The following is a 21,718-nucleotide window of genomic DNA, read 5'->3' as shown; positions in this document are numbered from 1 at the left end:
AAAGGCTCAGTCAAACACAATTCCTAAAAGATAGGAATAAAAGATATGATTTTTTTTTATCTTGAATTAAAAGAAAAACTGACTGAGAAAAAGAAAATATTTTTTCTTTAAATTTTAAATTATAATAAAAATATTTTCCAACAGCTCTTGCCTAAACAAACTTTCTCCTTGCCTGAACTACCTCAACGGCATTGAAGACCCACCTAAAATCAAACATCATATCCAACTTCCCTTAGTCTTCTTAACTCTACATGATTTTTACACCTCTCAACAATGGATTTTTCCATGATTATTGCACATCTTAAGCATATATCTTCATCATTTGCACCTTTATCAAACACAAAACTCTACATTTGTTCAGCACTCATGATAGAAACACACCTCCAATTCAATTATAATATTAGCTTACAACCACCTAAGATCACATGAATATACAATAACAATACATAAGCTAAGGACTTGAGGGAAGCACAACTGCACAAACAGCAAATTTTTCTATATGCTAGGTCATAACTTAGCAATCAAAAGCTTTTGGAAAGAAAAATGTTTCCTTTGTCAAACCACCAGAAGGCTAGCACAGAAATCAGTGGGACAAACATTGCTACTGAAAGAAATGTCAAGTTTCTCCAATTTGCAGGCTTATCTGCTGAAATAGATGATGTTACTCGAGTTACGGAGCTTGCACCTTCTTCATCCACCTAAAAATAGAAACCAAGAAAGGGGGAAGGTTTTAGGATCTAAGCAAAAATAAGTTTGGACCTCTAAATTAGCTTTTTATTCTATCAATGCAATTGCAAGGTTAAATTCTCCATTTTGTGATCTGACCACAGCAATATACAAAATCCATTTAGGGTGGCTATTTCAATGATGGTAGAAAGTAAACGATTGAGAGAAATGACTAGTTATTGATTCATGCTGGGCATTTTGCTCAATTCTGTGAATTACCATTGCAAGCACCATTAATTTAAAGAATGCAAATGCGATCAGGATAAGAATTGTTTAACTTTTCACAGATAATTTAAAATTCGAAGTAAGTTTTCTTATGTTTATATTCTGATTATAGCATGAGAGGCAGAAAATAGTTTGAGAAGGGAGAACCAGGGTTCGTAGACTCATGTCATGCCACTAGTGTATTCAGGCAGAGAGGGTAATTATATTATAGAGGCAAAGAAAGATGAATGACAAGAAATAAAGAAATAGAGGAAATCCAATATTAATACAAACATTATATTGTCTTAATAATTGTAAAGTTATTTGTTGAATAAAATAAAACACTAAATGGGAGACAAAATCTACAATGATGACCAGAAAGTTCATTGACTTACATATTCATCCAAGTTCTTAAACAAACATAACTGAAAACCATAGAAACCTAGAGACAGCTTATATGCATTCATCAATTCTACCTGTGTATGGTAAATCAGGTGTTAGCCAAGAACTATTTAGCTTTAAGTTACTTTGGAGTGGTTAAACAAGGGTCAATTGTTTCTATATTCTCATCAGTCATCACATACATAAAAGAATATTCCTTTTATCATTTACCATATGTTTCATCTTTGGGTACCACCAAGAGATTCCAATATGCATGCAATAGAATAATGGACAAGTAGAAGAACCCCGGAAGGCTCAAAGTATACTTATGTATCACCAATACAGTTCTAAATAATCATGTCTTTCATATATGGCCAACCAGAGTGCATCATGTAATTAGCACATAGAAAAAATAAAAATAAAAAGCAAAGTGGAATAATGATATGTTAAGTATTACATTTTCTTTTATTATGCAGGTATAGATAATATTTTGTTAAGCTTCAGTTAATTGCGAAAATTATGAAATAACCATGATATACCAAAACTTTGGTATGGTCTGTAGTCCCCCCTACCTATAAAATGCAAAAGCATACCCAAAAGAGTGGGCCGTTAGTGGAATAATTATGAGGTTTTATTACTAGTTTTGTTTCCAATTTTTACTCTCTGAATAAAATAAAAACATGGATTGAGACGATAGGCATGTATGTAAATGCTTGTCAAGGCACTAGTTTTGTAAAAATAAAAGCATTAGTCCTACATGCAGCGTCATTAAAAGAACAATTAAATTTAACACCCAGCTATCACCTATCAGCATCATATAAGCATATCAAGTATCAACTAAAGAGATTAGGATGACAAAAAAAGTACCTGCCTGAAATGTCTTATTAAAGTGATCTATTCCTTCTTCATCTGATGATTTAGCAGAGTTATCATTGCTCGAGTCATTGTTGGAAGCTTGATCTTCATTTCTGTTATTTAGTCCATTGTTGGATGCATCTAAAGAGGCATCAATTTTAGTATTCTTTAACTTTTCTACCAAATGTTTATTTTCCTGTTTTAAAGCATGTAACTGCAGGATGAACATAGTGATAAGAGTGTTAATATCCCTGTTAGTGTATCATTGCTCAGCAAAAGTTGAATAATAAATCCATACTATTTTGAAGAAAAATTAAAACTTGTACTAAATACACAATCATAACTTGAAAATGATCATGTTACTTTTTGGGTATCCTTCTTTCTTTCAAGGAAAAATTACTAATTTATTCCCTATATTAATTATGCAAAATATAGAGATTAAAACTGATGGCTACCATAAAGTTAACTATCTCCACTTGTTCCTTTCAGTATAACTACCCATAAACCGTTACAGTCCTGATTGGAAATTCTGATTCAGGTATACTGAAGATAATTCGCTTAGATACATTTTAATATGCTAGGGAAACTATAAAGATGGAGAGAAACTATTTTGGTCCTTACAATATACTGATAGAAACTTGTTCAGGTTGAGCACACAAAGAACATACTGTTATTGATGAACAGAAAGAATGCACAATTTTCATGGATATTCGAGAGATCCAGGACTCTCCCTAGACGCAATATTAACCCTCCAATTGATTAACTACTCCTCTCAACCCCTCTTCCTATTTATAGGAAACATTCCTTATTTTTCTAATTATTCCAGCCCTCAACTAACTAACTAACTCCAATTATTATAGTATCTAACTAAGTAATGGGTATATGTCATCTACACTTTTCTCAATTGTGTTCTGCAGGGTATAATTTTCAACAATTTAGACATTAAATATTTTAGTTCATTTCAATTCAGTCCTAGCATAACCAGTTGAGATAACAAAAAATTGCACGAAATAAGCACAGAAGGACCAAACTTGGATAAATTAAATGTTTCATTTTATAAAATCAATCTCTAGGGAACTCAATTGAGTACACACATATCCTTAAAGGCCCAAAATACTAGTTTTTTTGTTAAAAGAAACATCGAAGCTAGAGTTCAAAATTAGAAATTTATCAACTCATTACCTGGTTATTGATGCGCTCTCTTTCAGAGGCTAGTTGCATTACCATATCCATGATAAGCTTAGCTTTACAATCAATTTCTTTTGCCCTTGATGATCTTGTATTGCTAGCTTGATCCAAAGATGTTTTCAAGCTTACTGTTCTGGACCTAAGGAGATCCAATTCTTTATTAAGTTCCAAGTTAGTTTCAGACAGCACAAAGCATTGCTCTGCAGCACTTTCTTTATTAGTTTCAGCTTTTGCAACCTTTGATTTTAGCTCTTCAATCAATATTTCCATATCCCATATAGCTGTGTATAACATGTTCTGCTGTTCTTGACTTGCTTCAGAAGATGCCTTTGCATTTTGTAGTTGGATATCTAATTCCCTTAGTTGCTTCTCAAGTGAACCAACCTTTTTCTCTGCAGTACTGGCACTCCCTTTAAGAAAACTCACCTCTTCAGTAAGTTCCAAGTTGGTCTCAGTTAACTGTGTAACCTTTGCTTCTGCACTCTCAGCCCGATTTTCTGCTATGTCAATGCTTTCTTTCAAAGAGTCAACAAAATTTTCCATTTCAATTAGGTGTTCGTGACATGCTTCATTCTCTGCAGTCACATTATTTATCTGAAGCTCAAATTCTTTTTGCTCTTCCTCAAGAAATTTCACCTTTTCCCTTAAAGCCAACACCTCAGATTTTTCCTTAACACTCTCAACATTACATTTCTCAAGCTTCTCTAAAGCAGCATCTTTAGCCTTGAGTTGATCTATCAAAATTTGAACTTTTGATCTCAGCTCATTTTCTCGTTGCATAGAACCATTGAGGTTGAACTCAGTTACTTGAAGGCGTCCCATTATACCTTTAGAAATCCCCATTAACACCTCTGTGGTATTGTCTGCCTCTAGAAATCTTCCCCAAACTACTTCTGCAGCTTCTTCCATATAAAATGCCACTTGTTCTGTGTAATGGAGTTTCAACTTTAGGTCTTCATTGTTTCTTGACTCTGCTAACTTCCTTTCAAGCTCGAGTTCCCTTGCTAGAGATTTCTCAAGCATTCGCAGAATATATCTTCGTTGTTCAACCATCTGTTCATTGGATTTTGCTTTCACATTTGTCAGTTGACCATTTCCTGATAAATTCAAGGCCTTCCCCGCTTCGCCTGTTGACATGGATGACTAAGAAAAGTAAACAGTCATCCAAAACTTGGAAAAGGACTGTATCCTCAGAATAAATATGTTGAACAAAAATATTTTGAGTAAAAATTTCAACTTACAATTCTCATGTCGAAAAGCCTCAATGGTTTTCTGTAACTGGGATGACTGCATTTTCAACTCCAATAACTGCTGTTGAAACTGCTTCACAGACTCTTCAGAGTCATGCAATTTTTTGTCCATCATAAAGAAAACCTCAGTCAAATGTTTGCATGAAAATATTTTATGACGAGCATCAACAATTTCTTCTTGGAGAGTGTCCATGAAACTGTCCAGCTCTCTTACCTCAGAATCTAAAATGCCAGACAATAGATCAAATGTCATTGCCTTCTCAAATAAGTTGGCCAAGATGCAGTTATTCGTTGAATCCATTGCTTCAAGATCACTTTCCTCGGCCAATAGATAAATATAAAGCACATGCAAGTTCACCAGCTTCTCCGAAAAATAGGCTAAGCGATGGTCTATATCTGTTAAAGCTTGCAGGGATATTTCTTGCACATCATTTTCTTTAGTTGAGAACCCCCGCAGTGAGTAGGGTTCTCCAAAAGCTGCATCTATACCATAAAATTCATCTTGAATTTTATTAGCTAGTTCATCCATTGCTAGTCTGTATCTTGTGGTTCAGCAACTAGCAGGAAGTCCTGAAAGTAAGTGCAAGTTATTGAGGCCGCTGGTCCAACAGTAAGGTAAAAATGAGATCTTTTGTGGAAGAAACAAAACAACTATATTTTGTGTGTTAACACAACAACATAAATAAAAAAGATAGTGTATAATTCACTAGCTAATTAAGGGAATCTCTAACATTAATGAATGCTGCTAAAGGAAAACAACAATAGTTAGCAGTTAGTAATTAGCAGGCCTATAGTTCCTACTTCCTATGCATAGATTACTTCTAAAGTTCACACAACTCCTCTAGAGTCTAGAATGATTTGATCATTTATAGAAGGTTGAGGAGGAGGGAATTGATGAAGGAATAGCAAAGAATTTGTATGCTCTCTTTTATTGGCAGTGTTCACTGAAAACATAAAAAGAAAGCATTGGTATGCTTATGTTTTTCCCTTCAATTCCACGGTGGAAAGACAAAAAATTGCTGCTGTATACAAAAGAATATGGAATTGAAGAAATGCAAATAAAAGAAAGTACAAAATAAAAGGTACTGTAGGATTTTTTTTTCAATGGCATTAGGGTATTTATATTTTTAGGATCAATTAACCTAGTCTGTTTTTTTTACAAGTTTCTTTCGTTCACCTTTTCATTTTATATGAATTTCAAGACCTCAAACATGTAGCATTTCATCTTTATATTAATTTCCTCACCTCACCTTCTCTCACTTTTCCTGACACTGCAGACCTCAAGAGTGTATGGCAAGAAGCAAAAAGATTGAAACATCTTTTTCTACAACTCACTACTAGCATTTTCCTCCACTCTCCAAATTCATCAACATCTACTCAACAACAAAAAAAAACACCACAATCAAAGCTTCCATGTTTCTCCCACACATACAAATAGAGAACATCCGTGACATTTCCTCTCCACATTCTTTATACATGCATAAATCACCACTAGAAAAGCTAAACTCAATAGCAGTTCATTTCAAAATACAATTTTTATTTCAACAGAAAGGTAATTAATTCCTCAAATGAAGCATCTATTCCAATCTTAACAACAGAAAGCATACGAGATCCAGAGTTTTCTAACAAATTCAACACACAAAACACCGCCAACCCGTGGAAATCCTTGACAGATAACCCCCTAAAACCATCAATCATAACATCAACATAGACATCACCAAAATTTTACTACACATTCAGCTTACATCAATCAGAACATAAAGTTTCTAACACCAAACCCACCCCATTGAGTATCCTCAACAAAGCTCCTAACTTTACCATTCCAAAACATGAAATGCCACAATAAAGAACAAACATGACCTCCCCCATTTCCACTAAGGAACCACTCAAAGAAAATTCCTCAACTCACATTAAATTCTCAAATGGGAACTCAGAAATTGAGTCATACCTTTCTCAAAGCGCTTCTGGGTCTTCCTATCCCTCACTTTGACAACGATCTTGAAGAAACTTGACTTAACAGAAACCCCCACATGCAAAATTCAGCTGGATAGTCTTTCTGAGCCTCCTAACTACCACTCATTTCCAAATTACCGTTATATAAATATAAGGGTCACTTTTTCTCATTCCCCAACACAAAATAAATAAATAAAAGGTAACTTTTTATCCTTTTTTTCTGGTCTCCAACCTGTGTGGATCGGTGAGGTGGAAGAGGAGGAACCAAAAGTGCAAACAGCAAAGAGGTCAAACTAGTGCGTGAGAGCGTTGTTGTGATCTGTGGGAAGACAAATCAAAGAAAAATCAAAGACTTAAATTGGGGTGCACGTTAACTTGATCTTGAACCGTTGATATTGACTTTGAATAATTGAGTTCGAGACACAACAAAAAAGAAAACAACAACACTGTACACACAACTAGATAGATAAGACACAGATCAATGGCTTAGGACACTGTAAAGCTCAAGTGTCTTTGTCTTTGTGGGTCCATAAAAATCGATTCAGACAACTTGGTATTGTGAGAGAGAATTATCATTCTTGTTAATGCTAAAATGATGTTTCAATTTCATATTGTTTCTTTTTTTTTTTTTTGTTAAAGAATGGAAAGACTTTTCTTAATTGTTAAAATATAATGTGTGATGATTTGGTTAATAAAAGCTTGACGACAAAAATAGTATTTTAAGCGCTCCATCTCTTTCTGAATTATTTGATTCTCATTCATTAGTAGTGAGTTCCATTTCTTGCTACTAGCTTAACGCATTTTTGGCAACCTGTTTAACAACTTCTTGGACATTTCTATTGGCAGAATATTCTTTCCAGTTAAGTTCTTTGTCTATTTATTGAATTGGGATGGACAAATTATCATACGGATAATATAAAAAAAGATTTTTTTTAGGTGAATCAAGTAATCATAAATTAAGACTTGTGAATGAATCTAAGGGATTGATCTCTAAGAATAGATATGTTTTTATTGCATGGATCAGGAATAAAATGTATGATTACATGCTGAACAAATAAAATTATCTACTAATCATATGATATTATATTGGCAAAAATGTTAAATGATAGAGCTAATTCAAGAATAAACAAAATGTTGAAAGTTGATTTCTCTTTTCTTAGGGGGAGGGGGGAAATAATATAATGATAGGATGGACATAGAGAAATCTAAATAAGTGGCTTAAAATTAGATGACTTAGATATTATTTTTCTAATTTTATTTTAATTTTTTAAAATTCCAGATGATGACACATGTAAGATATCCAATAGGTTTATTATTCAATGTAAAGTTTACATCGTATCATGAATCAATAAAAAATATATTTGATTCTTTATTTTGTTGGTTTTGTAGCTTCTTTATAGTTTTAATGGTAAATTCATAGGAGTAGAAGTAGTATAGCTCTTTTATACTTACCAACTAACTTCATTTAATTTTCGTGTTGTTATTGCATTATTTACACGAAAGGTGATAATGAGTATTGGTATTTGATATTTGATATGATGCAAGGGATCGATTTTATAATCAATATTTTCAACAACCTCGTATGTTATGATCACATTTACATCAATATATCTTTGATTATAATATGGTTTTGAGAAGTATATTAGAGATTTAGAATCTTATTTTGTTAAAATTCATACAAGATAATACACATATTCACCAAAAAAATTAATTGACCCGATAATGTCACACATATTTCAAGTCTTAATTGAGGTAGGTTTAAGTTTAAGAAAATGATCCAATCAAAATTTTAGATCAAGTAAGAGTAAAGTTTAAAACATCACAAGCTCAACTCTACTTAATCGAACATTTTATTTGACCATGAACATTTGTTTTGAGTTTTTGTTTTATATCAAACATTTTCATTAAATTAAATGGCACTATTAATTAATTCTAAAAATGTATTTTTTTATCAGTTTTAAACAAACATATATATACAATAATAAGTTTATTTTGGGTAAGTTTTAAACACATTAATATCAGTTATCAACAAATGTTGACCAGGATTTTTATTATATAAAGAATTTCTATTAATTTCTTATCAAATTTCTTTTAAATAAGATTATTTTGGGTGAGTTTTTAAATATATTTTAATTCTCATTACAAATTATGTTCTATATATATTTAAATAAGAAAAAAATTATACTCACATTTAAAACTATTAATTACATTTAATATTTTAAATTCTTATTTATCATTTTAAAAAAATATTTATTTACTTCAAAAAATTATTAAATTTCATATGAAAATCATAATACATTATTGTCTTTATTCGAGATATCTATTGGAGATAAAATTTTGTGCCTACCTCCTCCCCGTTTAGGGTCAGGTATATTTGCCTCTGCTTATTCTTGTCTACTAAAAGTGGTTACTGCTATGAAACAATAAATTTGTAGATATTTGTTGTCTAATTTTAAATTTAAAACTAATTTTAGATGTCATTAAATTAAATAATTCATAATATAAAACACAACGGTTCAAAACATAAACTTAATCTTTGACAGTAAAAAAATGTCAAAGTCTCATAAAAAGATTAAATATATATTGAAAAAAATATAATGAATTGTTTAAACTTTTAAAAAAAATATAAAAGAGTACGAGTATTCAAACAGAGAAAAAAAGAGTATGTTAAGTCATAATGATTTTGATGTTGATATGGTCGGTGTAAGGAGAACATTTCTACAATGAGAAATTGATAACTAAGGTAAGGGAAGGGAGATTGGGGTGGAGGTGGGCACAACCAAGTGGACCACCATTGGGTTTGGGGAGAGACTCAAGTTGGTGAGGAGAAATAACATTGAGAAGGGTGAAAGACAGTTGATGGATAGTGGTGATAAAGCTCAAGAAATCAAATGACATGCAAAAGAGTTTGGAGATGTGTGTGTCATGTTGACTAGTGACGACAACAGCCACAACCAAGGCTAGGGCTAGCTGCTGATAAGATGATTGGACCTCCACTTGGAGGAGATCTAGTTGATTTGTCATTGATTCAATCTTACAGAGACCATTGTGTTGGTCATGTTTAGATCTGTCAAGAGTGTCTAGAGGTGAAGTTTGTCAGCCCCAGTGCCCAAGTGTTATCGTTCCCTACCCATCTGTAGGTAAAGACTTACGTGGGGCGATTAGGGTTATCATACCTTGTTACGACGCAGTATCATGCTGCAAACAAAGACTTTATGAATGCATTTCTAGAGAAGTGACACCAGGAGATGTCTTCTTTCCACCTGTCTGTCAGATAGATGATCATTAGTCTGAATGATCCGTCTTGTCTGCTGCACTTGCCTACGACCGCCAAGCCCATTGATCATGTCCCTTCCACCTTTGACAAAGATGCGGTGAAGATGCTACTAATGCATCACCGTGCCATTCTAACAAAGGAAAGGCCACAATGGCGAAAAGGGCAGGTGCCAGTGTGAAGTTGACATGGTTGGCAGACTTGTATCATTGGCATGGTGAGTCAGGGTTGTGTGTTTGGGTTGACACAACTTATTTGTTGCACTTGATTGACAATACGATATTTGCCAACAAGTCTTCGACTCACATCCATGTCACCTACCTCATGTACATCGACAACCTGGATGCTTGCCACGAGTATGCATGGGGAGTAGTTGCACTGACATACCTCTACGATCATCTCTCCTATGGAAGCCAATACACCAGCAAACAATGTGGAGGTTACATGACGTTACTCATGGTAAGTAAATTATTTTATTATTATTTTCTTTACTACTATAATTATCTTTTAATGTTTTTTAGAGTCATATATGTTTGTGCATCTGCCTAGTGTTGCCTATTCATAGTCGACAAATTATGATGTGAAGGACCTAATAGCCAGCAGATGAAGGCTATTGAGAGGTTTCGGGTGTGCTCTTCCAGTCAAGGAGAAATTGGATGAGTTGTTAATGGATGATGTCGTTTGGGGTCCATATGATTCGAACAGGGGTGTGAGGCCTTTCGCACAACAAACCCTTTTTCTCTAGATTCATCATATGTGAGACTGATGTGTGGCCTTATCGTTCGAAGAGGGTGCTGAGGCAATTTGATCATGTATTGAGGATTTCACGTCATCCACCTCCTCGTTTTATGCATCAACTTTGTGATAAGGTGTGGGTAGAGGGCAACAATATATCATTCCTTTGGGCGATGTTGTGCCACCTAGTGGTCCTTGGGCTTGCACCTTTGACTTCCTACCTTGGTTTTACAAGGTTTTCCACCCTTATACCATTCCGTCGAAGGATGGACCACCACCACGTGGTTCTGTAAGGTTACCATCCATCCCATTACAACCACAACCTAGGCAGCCACTGATAGACTATATATCAGGTGGAGGCTACTCTTGTCGAGTAGTGCAAATTGAATTTTGTTGATTTTTTTTCTTAAATTGTCACTAAAAATATAACTACTAATTATAATTGTTATTGCATGATCGATTCTAGATGGCATCAGAAGCTATGCAGAGCTTGTTGGACCTCAGAGTTGTGCCAAAGGGCACGAGTCATCATCAACTCATACATCAAGCTTTGTAATTGTTGTAGGAAGGCTTAGCAGTTGGGTGCAACTTAGACACACAAAAACCAAGGAAAAGGCCTAGCAAAAATGGTGGCAAGAAAGGTGGTAGAGACACTGATTATTGTATTATTATCATTATTATTATCTTTTGATGTAGTATGTACATTTTTTGTTGTTTAAACACATTATTATCATTATTATTATGATTATTGTATCATCATCATCATTATTATTATTATTATTATTATTATTATTATCATTATCAAACACATTTTTTTGTGTTCCTTAACCGTTTAAACAACACAATGCCTAGTAATAACAATGATCTCTACAATTGATTCACAAAACAAACATCAACACTCATAATGCAAACTTTTTTATTTTCTTAAAAAAAGCAAACAACATACAATTTTTATACAGTAAAAACATGACCTCACAAATTTATCACACATCAAAGTAATGATCTCATCAGCTTATCTTGGTTTCCTTAGTTGGTGCAACAGGCCAAGGATTTCATTTGAAGATCGACCAAAAGTTGCATTCAATTCAATTGGACATTTGTTACTAAATTCCAAAAAGATGAAAACATTTTTGCCACATCATCGTCGTGTTTAAGCTCCATACACTCATATTCAACACAACCATCACCTATGTAAACAAGTTAACGATAAAAAAGAAGAGATAAAATTTTGCAACCTCCGATGACGTCCATAATTGTTTTCCTTAAAGCATAAAGCAACATGTTCTCACCTATTGTAATGATTTTAGGACCATTAGAATATTCAAACATTATCATTTTAGATGATGAAATCATGTCATCATTGCAATACACAATAACATATACACTCTTCTTGTTTTAAGCAATATGGTGAATATCAAACATAGGTGTTGAGTTGCATCAAACCCATATTGTTATTTATATTAGATGATTTATTGTTCTCTCGTGAATCATACTAACAGTTGAGAAAAATAATGTTTAGTTAATAAATGCAGTGTTATGGTGTTCAATCAATAAAAAAACTAAAAATATATTTTTTTCTTCAATTTTTGAAAAAACACTACAATGGAATCAAGATTTTGTTGTTTAACTTTTGTTTTATCACAATGCAATCAAGATTTCATTGTGATGTGAAAAAAAAAACAACAATGGAATTTAGATCCCATTGTGTTAAGGGGGTGCCAAAAAAAAATATAACAATAAAATCATGATTTTATTATTATAACTCTGGTGATAAAAAAATATACAACGAAATTGAGATTTCATGATACATGTATATAACAAAATCGTGATTCTACAGTGATAAGGGGGATGCAAATTTTGTTCAAACAACAAATTCATGATTATGTTGTATATTTTGTTCAACGAAGTCATGATTTTATGGAAAGGATAATTTTGAAATAAAAAATGATCCCCCCTTGATAAAGCCAAAAGTAATTACAATGGGACAAGTAGCAATTACTCGGAAGCAAACACGGTAATAGATCATGTTTTCGGCCAACTTTGGCTACCCAGGTCCAAATGAGCTACTAAAGCATATGTAGGCTCCCAGTTAAAAACCCAACCATCTAAGTAGAAACACAACAGTCTTCATAGTTGAGAACCTTCTGTTATATCAAACTTAATGTAGGTGCGAAGCACAAGAAGATGATCACAAAACCGTTAGCACTTAGCAACGAGCCCCACAAATCAAGGGGATGGATATACAAGTATTTTTCACACATTAACATGTTGGAAACACCGCATAACCAAATGAAAACCTCATAAACAAGCTTAAGACACATAAGGTAAGGGGATTCTAACTTTATACTCTTTATCTCCTCCTGCAAATAGCCACCAGAGCTTAGCTCCTACAAAGCATTGAAGATTTCACACTGAATATTCGATCCCTTGGACTGAATATTCTAACTTTATACTCGTTTTTTAGAAGGATTTATTGGAAAGCATCTCTTTTAAAACAATATTACTAGAAGGAATTTGTTTTATAATGGTTTTTTAAATTGACTTGTGAAGGCTTTGAAAAAACATTGCATTTGTAGAAATGTATTTCCTACTGAGTTCAATCATATAAATAGGTTTATCGTGTTTTTTTTACTAAAAAATCTTCACTTGCTATCCAGTGTTAAGAGCGTTTGTGTAAGAAATGGAGGCAGTGTTTAATCGAATTAAAATTTCTCCCAATATGAATTTAAGGATCTACATAGATGAAAGTTGTTTGATCATATAAGGGGATACTAGGGCATTTGAATCTTACACCCTCTTATTTAAATCATGCACATTCCATTGCATCTCATTCAGGACTTTCCGAAATATGATTGGAGGGTACGATTCAATAGTCAGAACCCACGAAACAAATGTTTGGTCAACGTAGTTGATCATGTTTTTGTAATTTAAGACTTTGTTTGGTTTTATTTGGATCACTCATGGCCCATAAATTTTTGGTCCTCGTATGTAACAGCCCTTGATTTCTATGAAACAGCCCTAAAAGGAAACTTTTGATAATGCATTAATTGTTGAACTTCATTCACGCATAAGAATCCAGATGAGAAATTGCCAAGAGCACCTTGATTTCTATGCATTCGCGAAGAATGAATACTTTTCTAAACTGTCCAGATCGGTGATCTAACTAATATTTGGTCCAACACGCTAATTCTATCCTATTTAACAACTATGATAAAATAAATTATCAAGATAGTAGAACGCTTTAGTTAAATTAAAGTAATTTAAAATTGAATTCATTTGGTATCTTTATATTTTAGTCATAGTATACTATATTTGTTCTGTATAAAAAATATCTGCTAATGGATGCTCAAATACTATTACTTTCAAAGCTTAATATAGTCTAAAAAAAAGGATCGCCTTTTTTTGTCAAATGTATTTTCAATAAACACATTGTTTATAGCAACCTTCATCAATTATACTCAATTTTGTTTCGTTTGATACTTTCTGCATCTCATGTCACATTACACTTCAATTAATTAAAGTGTCCTATTTAAAAGTGCACAGCTTTCTTAATATTTATTTTTTTATTTACAAGAGTTCAATTTGAAATCTTAATACATTTTTAGCCACACAACTCAAACCCAAAATTCTTTATAAAAAAATTAATCTCCTGTCACTAGATCCAACATTGGTCATCAATCATATGTTCTTACAAAATAGTATTGTGATGATTTATTATATTATTTTCCCTTTTTGTCACAAAGTGAAATTTTAGAAATGCATATTTTAGATAGTTTATTACCAAATGGTCGATCACACAACTTCCAAAAGCGTATTCATTTTTCATTTTTTTCACTTATTGAACTCCTCATTCTTTTCTATGAAGTCCTTGGAACGTTTTACCAAAGAAAAAATATTGATACTATTTTTAAGAGCCCGTCGGCGTTGGTTAATCCTTACAACTATTAGTTGATTATGGATCCCACCATATATGATTTAATCAACCCAAATTAAACAAATTGTTAGTGCTAAGTACAGTGCATTCTCACCAGGCCAACACTAACCTCTTCAATCATTATAAGTTAAAGGATGTAACTGGGCATTGGATCTCAAATATTTCCAATTGTTACAATGAGGATTTCGTTATTCATTTTCCTTCTATTGATGTATTTTTACCCTTGCCCCACCCTCTTAACGAAAAAAGGCCAAAAGAGCACCGACTCAGGTAGAATTTATAAAGGGAGGAAAAAAATCAAAAGAAAGATTCAGTGTCTTTGTTTTTTTTTTTTTTTCATTTTTAAATTATATGTATTCTTTATGAAATATAATCTTGTTCAGATCTTATAAAAGTAGGATGAATAATAAATTCTTTATCTAAATACTTAACACAACTACATATTTAAAATTACTTATTAAACTAAAAGAATCTTGTGCTAATTCACAAAAGAATCAATTTCTATAATAAATTTCAATGTATATCTTTTTTATAAATAGAATACAAAGTCTTCATTCAAATGTGCATTAAATTTATGTATAAAAACCATGTAACTAAAGTGGAAAATATTATGCCAAACTAGTCATTGCTTAACCCATATGTGCCTCATGTCACATTCATATATGCTCATAAAAGTGAGGAGGTGTGGCCATGTGAGCCCCCTCTTCAAATAAGGGTGTTGCGGACACGTAGCTGATGATTGAAGGCTTTGTGTTAGCACATGGAAATGAGTCCAGACAAATCATGGATGAACTAATGTGAAAGTTGAAACTATGAGGGGGATCTTTTAGAAAAAAGATACCCCCAATTCCTATGAAGAAGTGATTCTAAAGCTAGCACAGAATGTCACTATCCTGGACCATTTAAGGAAAGTCCATGACATTGAAAAGTCTACACCTAGCACTCAACAATCCTAATCTAGAAGTCCCTTTGGATTTTAGTTGCTGCCAATACATATATCCGTGCAAACATTTTAGTCAGACTCTTATATTTTCTTGGCTTAGCTCCAAGGTGGATTAAAAGTGACAAAACCTGCTGTCAAAATGTTCACTGGTTCACCTTGGTGAGAAAGATTCGTTTGAATACACCAAAACCGAAAAAAAAAAAAGATGTGGGTGACTTTTCATTAGATGGGCTACTGAGATAATGGCCAAGATATTATACTTGTTGTATATGGAAAACAATTCTATTCAAATAATATAGGATCATTATGAGTGTTAATATTTTATTTTGAATATTTAACCTAATTGTATATTAGGAATCTAATTTAAAATCACTGTTTAAGCTGAAACTTATATATTAGCCTAATGGTTGAAAAGAAGGGGGGTGTTGGAATAATTTCTAACAAAAGAACATGTGTTGGAACAATCACTAATTAAGTAAACCCTCTAACAAAAACTAATAAACTAATATTTGTCAATAAAAAAGAAACTGAAATAACCTTGTATCCAAAATGGGCATATTCTTCAAATGATTCTATATTTGACCATGTTGCTTGAATTTTGTGCTCATCTTAGACAAGAAGTTTGATTATTGAACCAACAATTCTAATAGTTGATCAATGTATCATGCACATAAAAAGATATTGAATATTTTACAACACCAATTAATCGAATTCTCTTGAAGTCTTTAAGTTTTTAGCTCAAGTGAATTACTCTTATTGTGTAACTCGAGAAACATTTTTAAAAGGATAAAAAAAAAGGTCTATTTGTGTTGCATATGGTCAAAATGATTATGTGGTTTCATAATCTAAGAGCTAATGATGGGTGAGATTTTGACAATGATCCTTAATTATGGGGCAAATCTTAAATTTGGACTAGTCTTCTTGTATCATATCAAACGAAGAATCATATGAACATAACATTCCTTCTAGGTTCCAAGTGCAATCCATTACATTGCAAGATTAAGTAAATATTGGGCAAGTCTTTGGACTAAGTGTACAGCATAAATGCACTAACTAGCATGCAAAATCATTGATGTGAAGAAAATTTAACCCAGAGAGGTTTATGCTCCAAGCATAATTTGTTTGGTTTCTCATAATAGATATGTGATAAGCATTAAAAAACAGTTTATGATTAGGATTGTCACGTAGTTTAAATATGGTGAACAAAGTGTTTTCTCATTAATAAAGAAAAAATAAGAAGCTGCAGATACTAGACAAATTGTCTGGCCAAAATACAGTACCACCATCGATAAATCCTTGTGACTAAAACTAATATATGTCATAACATTGATGCGCCATTGGTCATATAAATGGTCCATTGTTGCCAATTAAGCATTAATGACATTGACACTAAGGTTCTACTCTCACTTGCTATCTCTATCTATTTTCCACACACCGACAAGTTTAGGCTTCCAAGTTTGAACAATAGTGAGGAAAACAACAGTAATTTATCTCTAATATCCCACATAACTTTCACTAGTTGAGATCTTCTATGCAGGTGGGTTTGTCACGGTAGGCAGCACAATTAGGGAGAAAGAGAAGGGCTACATATGCTAGTCTTTTTATCCACCCACCATACATATATTATTTCAGTAATCAATTAATCACCAGTGTACAATTAAGCTAAAGGCTTATGTAAGTGAGAATTGACATTTACCAAACAAAATGTCACATTTAAAGGAACTATATATGCCTGTTTTGTGCAAAAGGTAGTCTTACCTATGCCTTATTGTCTGCTCTTTAATAACTTTTGAGACTTTCATTTGCTTGCAAGGGACAAAGAGTTTGGAATTGAAGTACTCTTTTACCACAAAAAATGTTCAAGCAAAGAGAAGCAGGGAAAGGGGTCCCCATATCTTACATTACTTTCACAAGTTAGAGAGAAAGAGAGATATGAAAATGAAGAAATAAAGTACAGGAATAGAAAGAACCTTGCACATTTTCTATAGTGCATTCTGCAAATTTGAAAAGTTGATTTTTCCAGTGGAATGAATTAACATTTAGGCAGAGAAATGAGGCCAGAAAAGGGTTGGAAAAAAAGTTTGAAAGCAATAATTATTCAACTCTCGTCAAGCCAGTGCAATCATGCATTCTGCTTGAAATTCATCAAACTTTTTAAGGAATATGTATCATGCCATTTTGCCACAAGATTAAACCAATAGGCATTTTTGTTTGCTACCATTCATTCATTCAAATCCTGAGTGTCAGATTTGTTCACTAAGAAGAAAAAAATGATGATATAATATGGCATTAACTGGGGTCACATCCACAAGGCCAAAAAGGAATAACAAGGGTCACATCTACTAATGAGAGCTCAGGGTTTGTTCACAAAGAAAGAAAATGATATAGTATAATGAACTGTTAACTCTGTTGTGGCCACATCCACAAGCCAAAAAACAACAAAATAAGACACACCTACTAATCAAGTATACATTTCGATCAAACTTAATATCATTATGTTCCGGTTGTGTGATTATAATTAAGTACCCAAAACTAGATGAAAAATTAGGTAGGCAGGCTACCTCAATCCACACAAAAAATGTGCTATATCTTTTCTTCCTTAATTTCTTTATTAAAATCATAAATATCCTCTACTTGTTTGAGTAAAAATATTTATGTGATAATTTATTTTTACTAATATCTATTGTGTGATATGATGGACAAATAATTATATTTTTTAAATACGTGGTCAAAAGTTTATTCTCATAAATAAATCTTCCTATTTTATAAGATTAATCTCTGTATGTCTGAAACATAATTAAAAGGAAGAAACATATACAAGAAATTAAAAGACAAAAGTCACCTTCCAATTGAATTTCAAAGAATGACCAAATGTGTCTGTTACAATCACACTAATAATTTGGTTTTGAAAGAAGTGTTGAAGATAAAACCACTGCAGAAGCATGTTTATATAATTGAAGCTGGGTAAGACGTACACGTATATAAAAAAATGCACGTAATTAAAAGTTCCAAACATGCGTTTTTCAAATGATTATAGCACAAGAGTGTATGGTATTTTTAGGACATAATCTCATCATGCCTTGAACCGTGTTAATTGTTTTTATTTTAACATATATTATATGAGAACATCAACAACTAACTGGTTGGTCCAAATCATATTAAAATTAATCTCCTTAAATAATATCTCACATTTAAATTTTAAAGATGAAAAAAATATGATTAAAAATAAAAAAAATTAATAAAAATTAATTATCGATAAAATTGATAAATATTTCATACTAATAACATCTTAAAAAAATAATATTATACAATGCTAGAGAAGAAAAAAAAGGTAGAAGATTTAATAATTCATCAACAGTATTTGATTCAGGTTAAAAAATTGCAGGGCTCAGCTTATGAGATCTCGAATCCCCAACTCCTATCCCACGTTGATTTGGATGAGATTTGGTTGCTTGCTATTTAACTTTTCCAAAAGGAGAGCCATGCCAACCATGAACCAACTCTTACTAGCCACTAATAACAATATTTATTAAATTCATATCATATTTCTAAAGTTCAGAACTTAATTTTATTTTTTATAACATGGGACCAATCAATAGGGCCTCCACATAAAAGGGTACAAAATCATATACAGGTGGCAACACTCAATTTGTTTGGTTCTTGGCATTTCCAAAATACATAAATAGGAGAAATGGTACTAAGGAATCACATCCCTTCTCTGTAAGGCTGTTGGCTTTTATAATCTTTACTTCCTTGGACTATATCCCTCTCCATGTCTGTCCATGGTTTCTCATAACTTGGACTCATTTGTATAATCATACGAGATTTTTAATATATTTAATGAAAAAGAGAGTCTTTCCACTAATTTGTAGAATTAACAATTTCCCATGTTAGGTTCCTGTGCTACATCCACTCTTTTTTACTTCTCAAACATAAAACACCAACTGTACACTTGTCGCTTTCAATATTTTATTTAATAACATGATTTGCGTACACATAAAAAATTTCTTATATTACCGGCTTCCACATTTTTTTAAAGTTTTAGCTTTTTTACCCCAAAATTATTAATATTAAACAAATTTAAAGTATTATTGATTATATTTTCTACCTATTCCACTATTCCCTACTTAATAATTACTATACTACTAGTAATTTATCACAAATGAGATATTAAATAAATATTTTAATCTGAATACAGTAATAATTTATATTCATTAAATATTACTTAATTTCTATACATTAACTTTATATATGTGTGTGTGAGAGAGAGAGATTTAGTTTTTCTTTTTTATTTAGAGAAAAGAGTTCAATATCAATATGAGAATATTTATAACAATTCATATATATTATTTAGCCAACAAAATTAGATCCCTTAGTATTATATATATGAAATATACATGGTAAAAAATTCAAGAAATCGCATCAATAAATAAAAACATTGAAAGAGCTTTAAAGTCTAGTATTTATTTTAACTTATAACATCTCTAACGAGAAGTTGAGAACCTACACAGTTTCTAATTAAAGCAAAAATCAACTTCCCAATCTCGTTTGTACGACGTTTTATTTATTTATCAAACCAATTTACATTAGAAATAATATAACATACGGCCTAATTCACTTCAAATATTCATTTATAAATGTTAATATTTTATGTTTTTGGAAGTTGCATTCTGTGGACAAGTAACTTAACTAGTACATCATACTTCTTATCACAACAATCTATTTTAATTAATTGAACAAAATGCATAAATATTATAAATCTTTAAATACCTTATTCGATTTCTACCCATAAAAAAAAATACTTTTTTATCACAACAACATCCCGTTCAAATCTAAGGGTTAGTACCTCACTGATCCGTGCGTGTTACTAGTTACTCCACTTACATATAAATATAAGAGATTCCACCACCACTCTAAATCTTAGGTCTATTGTTATTACAGTTTCCAATGTGAACTAATAATGACATGAGAGTAAAGAAAAATAAAAAAGGGTCAGTCCTTGCTTGTTAAAAATGGAGACATGTTCATTTAAAAGTGCTGTTATTCTTACTAGATTTTCCTTACTTTCTTCTGTTCATGAAGATCTATGTGTTAGCTCCTAGTCCTTCAAAAGTTTCACCAAGTTAATGATCTGGTAAAGACTCATGACACTCTCGGTCCAAAGTAGTTAGAACCTATAACATGCAAGTTGTAAATTTAATGTTGTTGCGTTATTGTTTCATCACCTTGTTAGTTATTGTTGTTGGCTCACAACAGGAAGCAAGTTTAAGCTAACGTAATTAAAGGGCTGGGAATAATTACATACAACATTTAGATAAAATTATAAGTTTTTAAAATGAAATTATAGATAATGGTATCCCTCAACTTTAAGCTTTCCATCTGAGACGAAAATGATCCGTTTTAACATTATTTGACAAATAACACACCTCCAATTAATTGTGAAGAAAATGATTGTATCCCAAGAGAAAATAATGAATATAATACTATTGAGTTTTTATTATTAAACCTAATTTCATAATTTGTACATATTGAAAATACAAAACCTAATTAATTACAAAAAGTACCAAAACCTATCTTATATTCAACAAAACTAATTAAAAAATTAGTCGAAAACGGAAAGTTAACTGATAGTAAAAAGTTAAAAGCTGATAGTTGGAGTTTTTAAGCTAGTTTATTAAATTATAAATATTTAATAAAATTAAGTAGCTGAAAAATATAAAATGATATATTTTAAAAAAAATATTAAAGAAATTAAATAAATATTTTAAGGATAAAAAAAATAAATTATAAAAAGCTAAAAGTTAAAAACTATATTTTAAAAGATGTTACTTCAAGTAATATTTTAAAAAATCTAGTAACTACTAAAACAATACTATAAATTACTTAAAAAAAACTTATTTACAATAATCAAATAAATTTTTCGGTTAATAAAAATATTACAAGTGATTTATCGAATATATCCTAATAGTATATAATCTATTGCCAAATCTAAAGAATGCCTATCAAATATTAATCTTTGAGCCTATAAAAATATACAGTATTTGTCTTTGAGCCAATACAAAATATTAATATTTGAGCCTAAACATTACATGTTTTTAATATTTCCTATATTAGAACTCCTCTGTGTCCATTGAATTATTTTCATAGTATCAACTATCAAATACTTGGTCATGGTAATACGATAACTTTCTAAAGAAAAAGATATCGACAAATAAAACACTAAAACTAAATGAGAAAATACATTATGAAGATAAATAAGAACTGATTACTTTCAA

At 31.7% G+C, this 21,718-nt stretch overlaps 1 protein-coding gene across 5 annotated transcripts; it reads right to left on the bottom strand.

The window, feature by feature from the left end:
* Positions 1–304: 304 nt before the first annotated feature.
* LOC114388091 (WPP domain-interacting tail-anchored protein 2-like) lies at positions 305–7,030 on the bottom strand. 5 transcript variants are annotated; one of them, XM_028348437.1, is made up of 6 exons: positions 6,553–7,030; positions 5,850–5,977; positions 4,596–5,174; positions 3,349–4,481; positions 2,183–2,380; positions 305–698 (listed from the first exon to the last, which is right to left on the bottom strand). In XM_028348437.1, the coding sequence occupies exons 3-6, from the start codon at positions 5,131–5,133 to the stop codon at positions 522–524; spliced, it is 2,046 nt and encodes a 681-aa protein (XP_028204238.1). In that variant the 5' UTR covers positions 5,134–5,174; positions 5,850–5,977; positions 6,553–7,030; the 3' UTR covers positions 305–521. The 5 variants fall into 5 exon arrangements, with proteins under 5 accessions (XP_028204238.1, XP_028204245.1, XP_028204232.1 ...); XM_028348444.1 differs by having other exon boundaries at positions 5,855–5,977; XM_028348431.1 differs by lacking the exon at positions 5,850–5,977 and having other exon boundaries at positions 4,596–5,203; positions 6,553–7,029.
* Positions 7,031–21,718: the final 14,688 nt, after the last annotated feature.

Source organism: Glycine soja, chromosome 2 (assembly GCF_004193775.1).
Source record: "Glycine soja cultivar W05 chromosome 2, ASM419377v2, whole genome shotgun sequence".
Taxonomy (NCBI): domain Eukaryota; kingdom Viridiplantae; phylum Streptophyta; class Magnoliopsida; order Fabales; family Fabaceae; genus Glycine; species Glycine soja.
This window is presented reverse-complemented; position numbering and strand designations above follow the sequence as displayed.

What these genes read in the sequence shown, in the direction of transcription:
- LOC114388091 (XM_028348437.1), bottom strand. Translation starts at nt 5,133, where the DNA reads ATGGATGAACTAGCTAATAAAATTCAAGATGAATTTTATGGTATAGAT. An exon ending in GAGAGCGCATCAATAACCAG is followed by an intron (nt 2,381 to 3,348) that starts GTAATGAGTTGA and finishes TTCATCCTGCAG; the next exon opens with TTACATGCTTTAAAACAGGA. An exon ending in ACTTTAATAAGACATTTCAG is followed by an intron (nt 699 to 2,182) that starts GCAGGTACTTTT and finishes TTCTATTTTTAG; the next exon opens with GTGGATGAAGAAGGTGCAAG.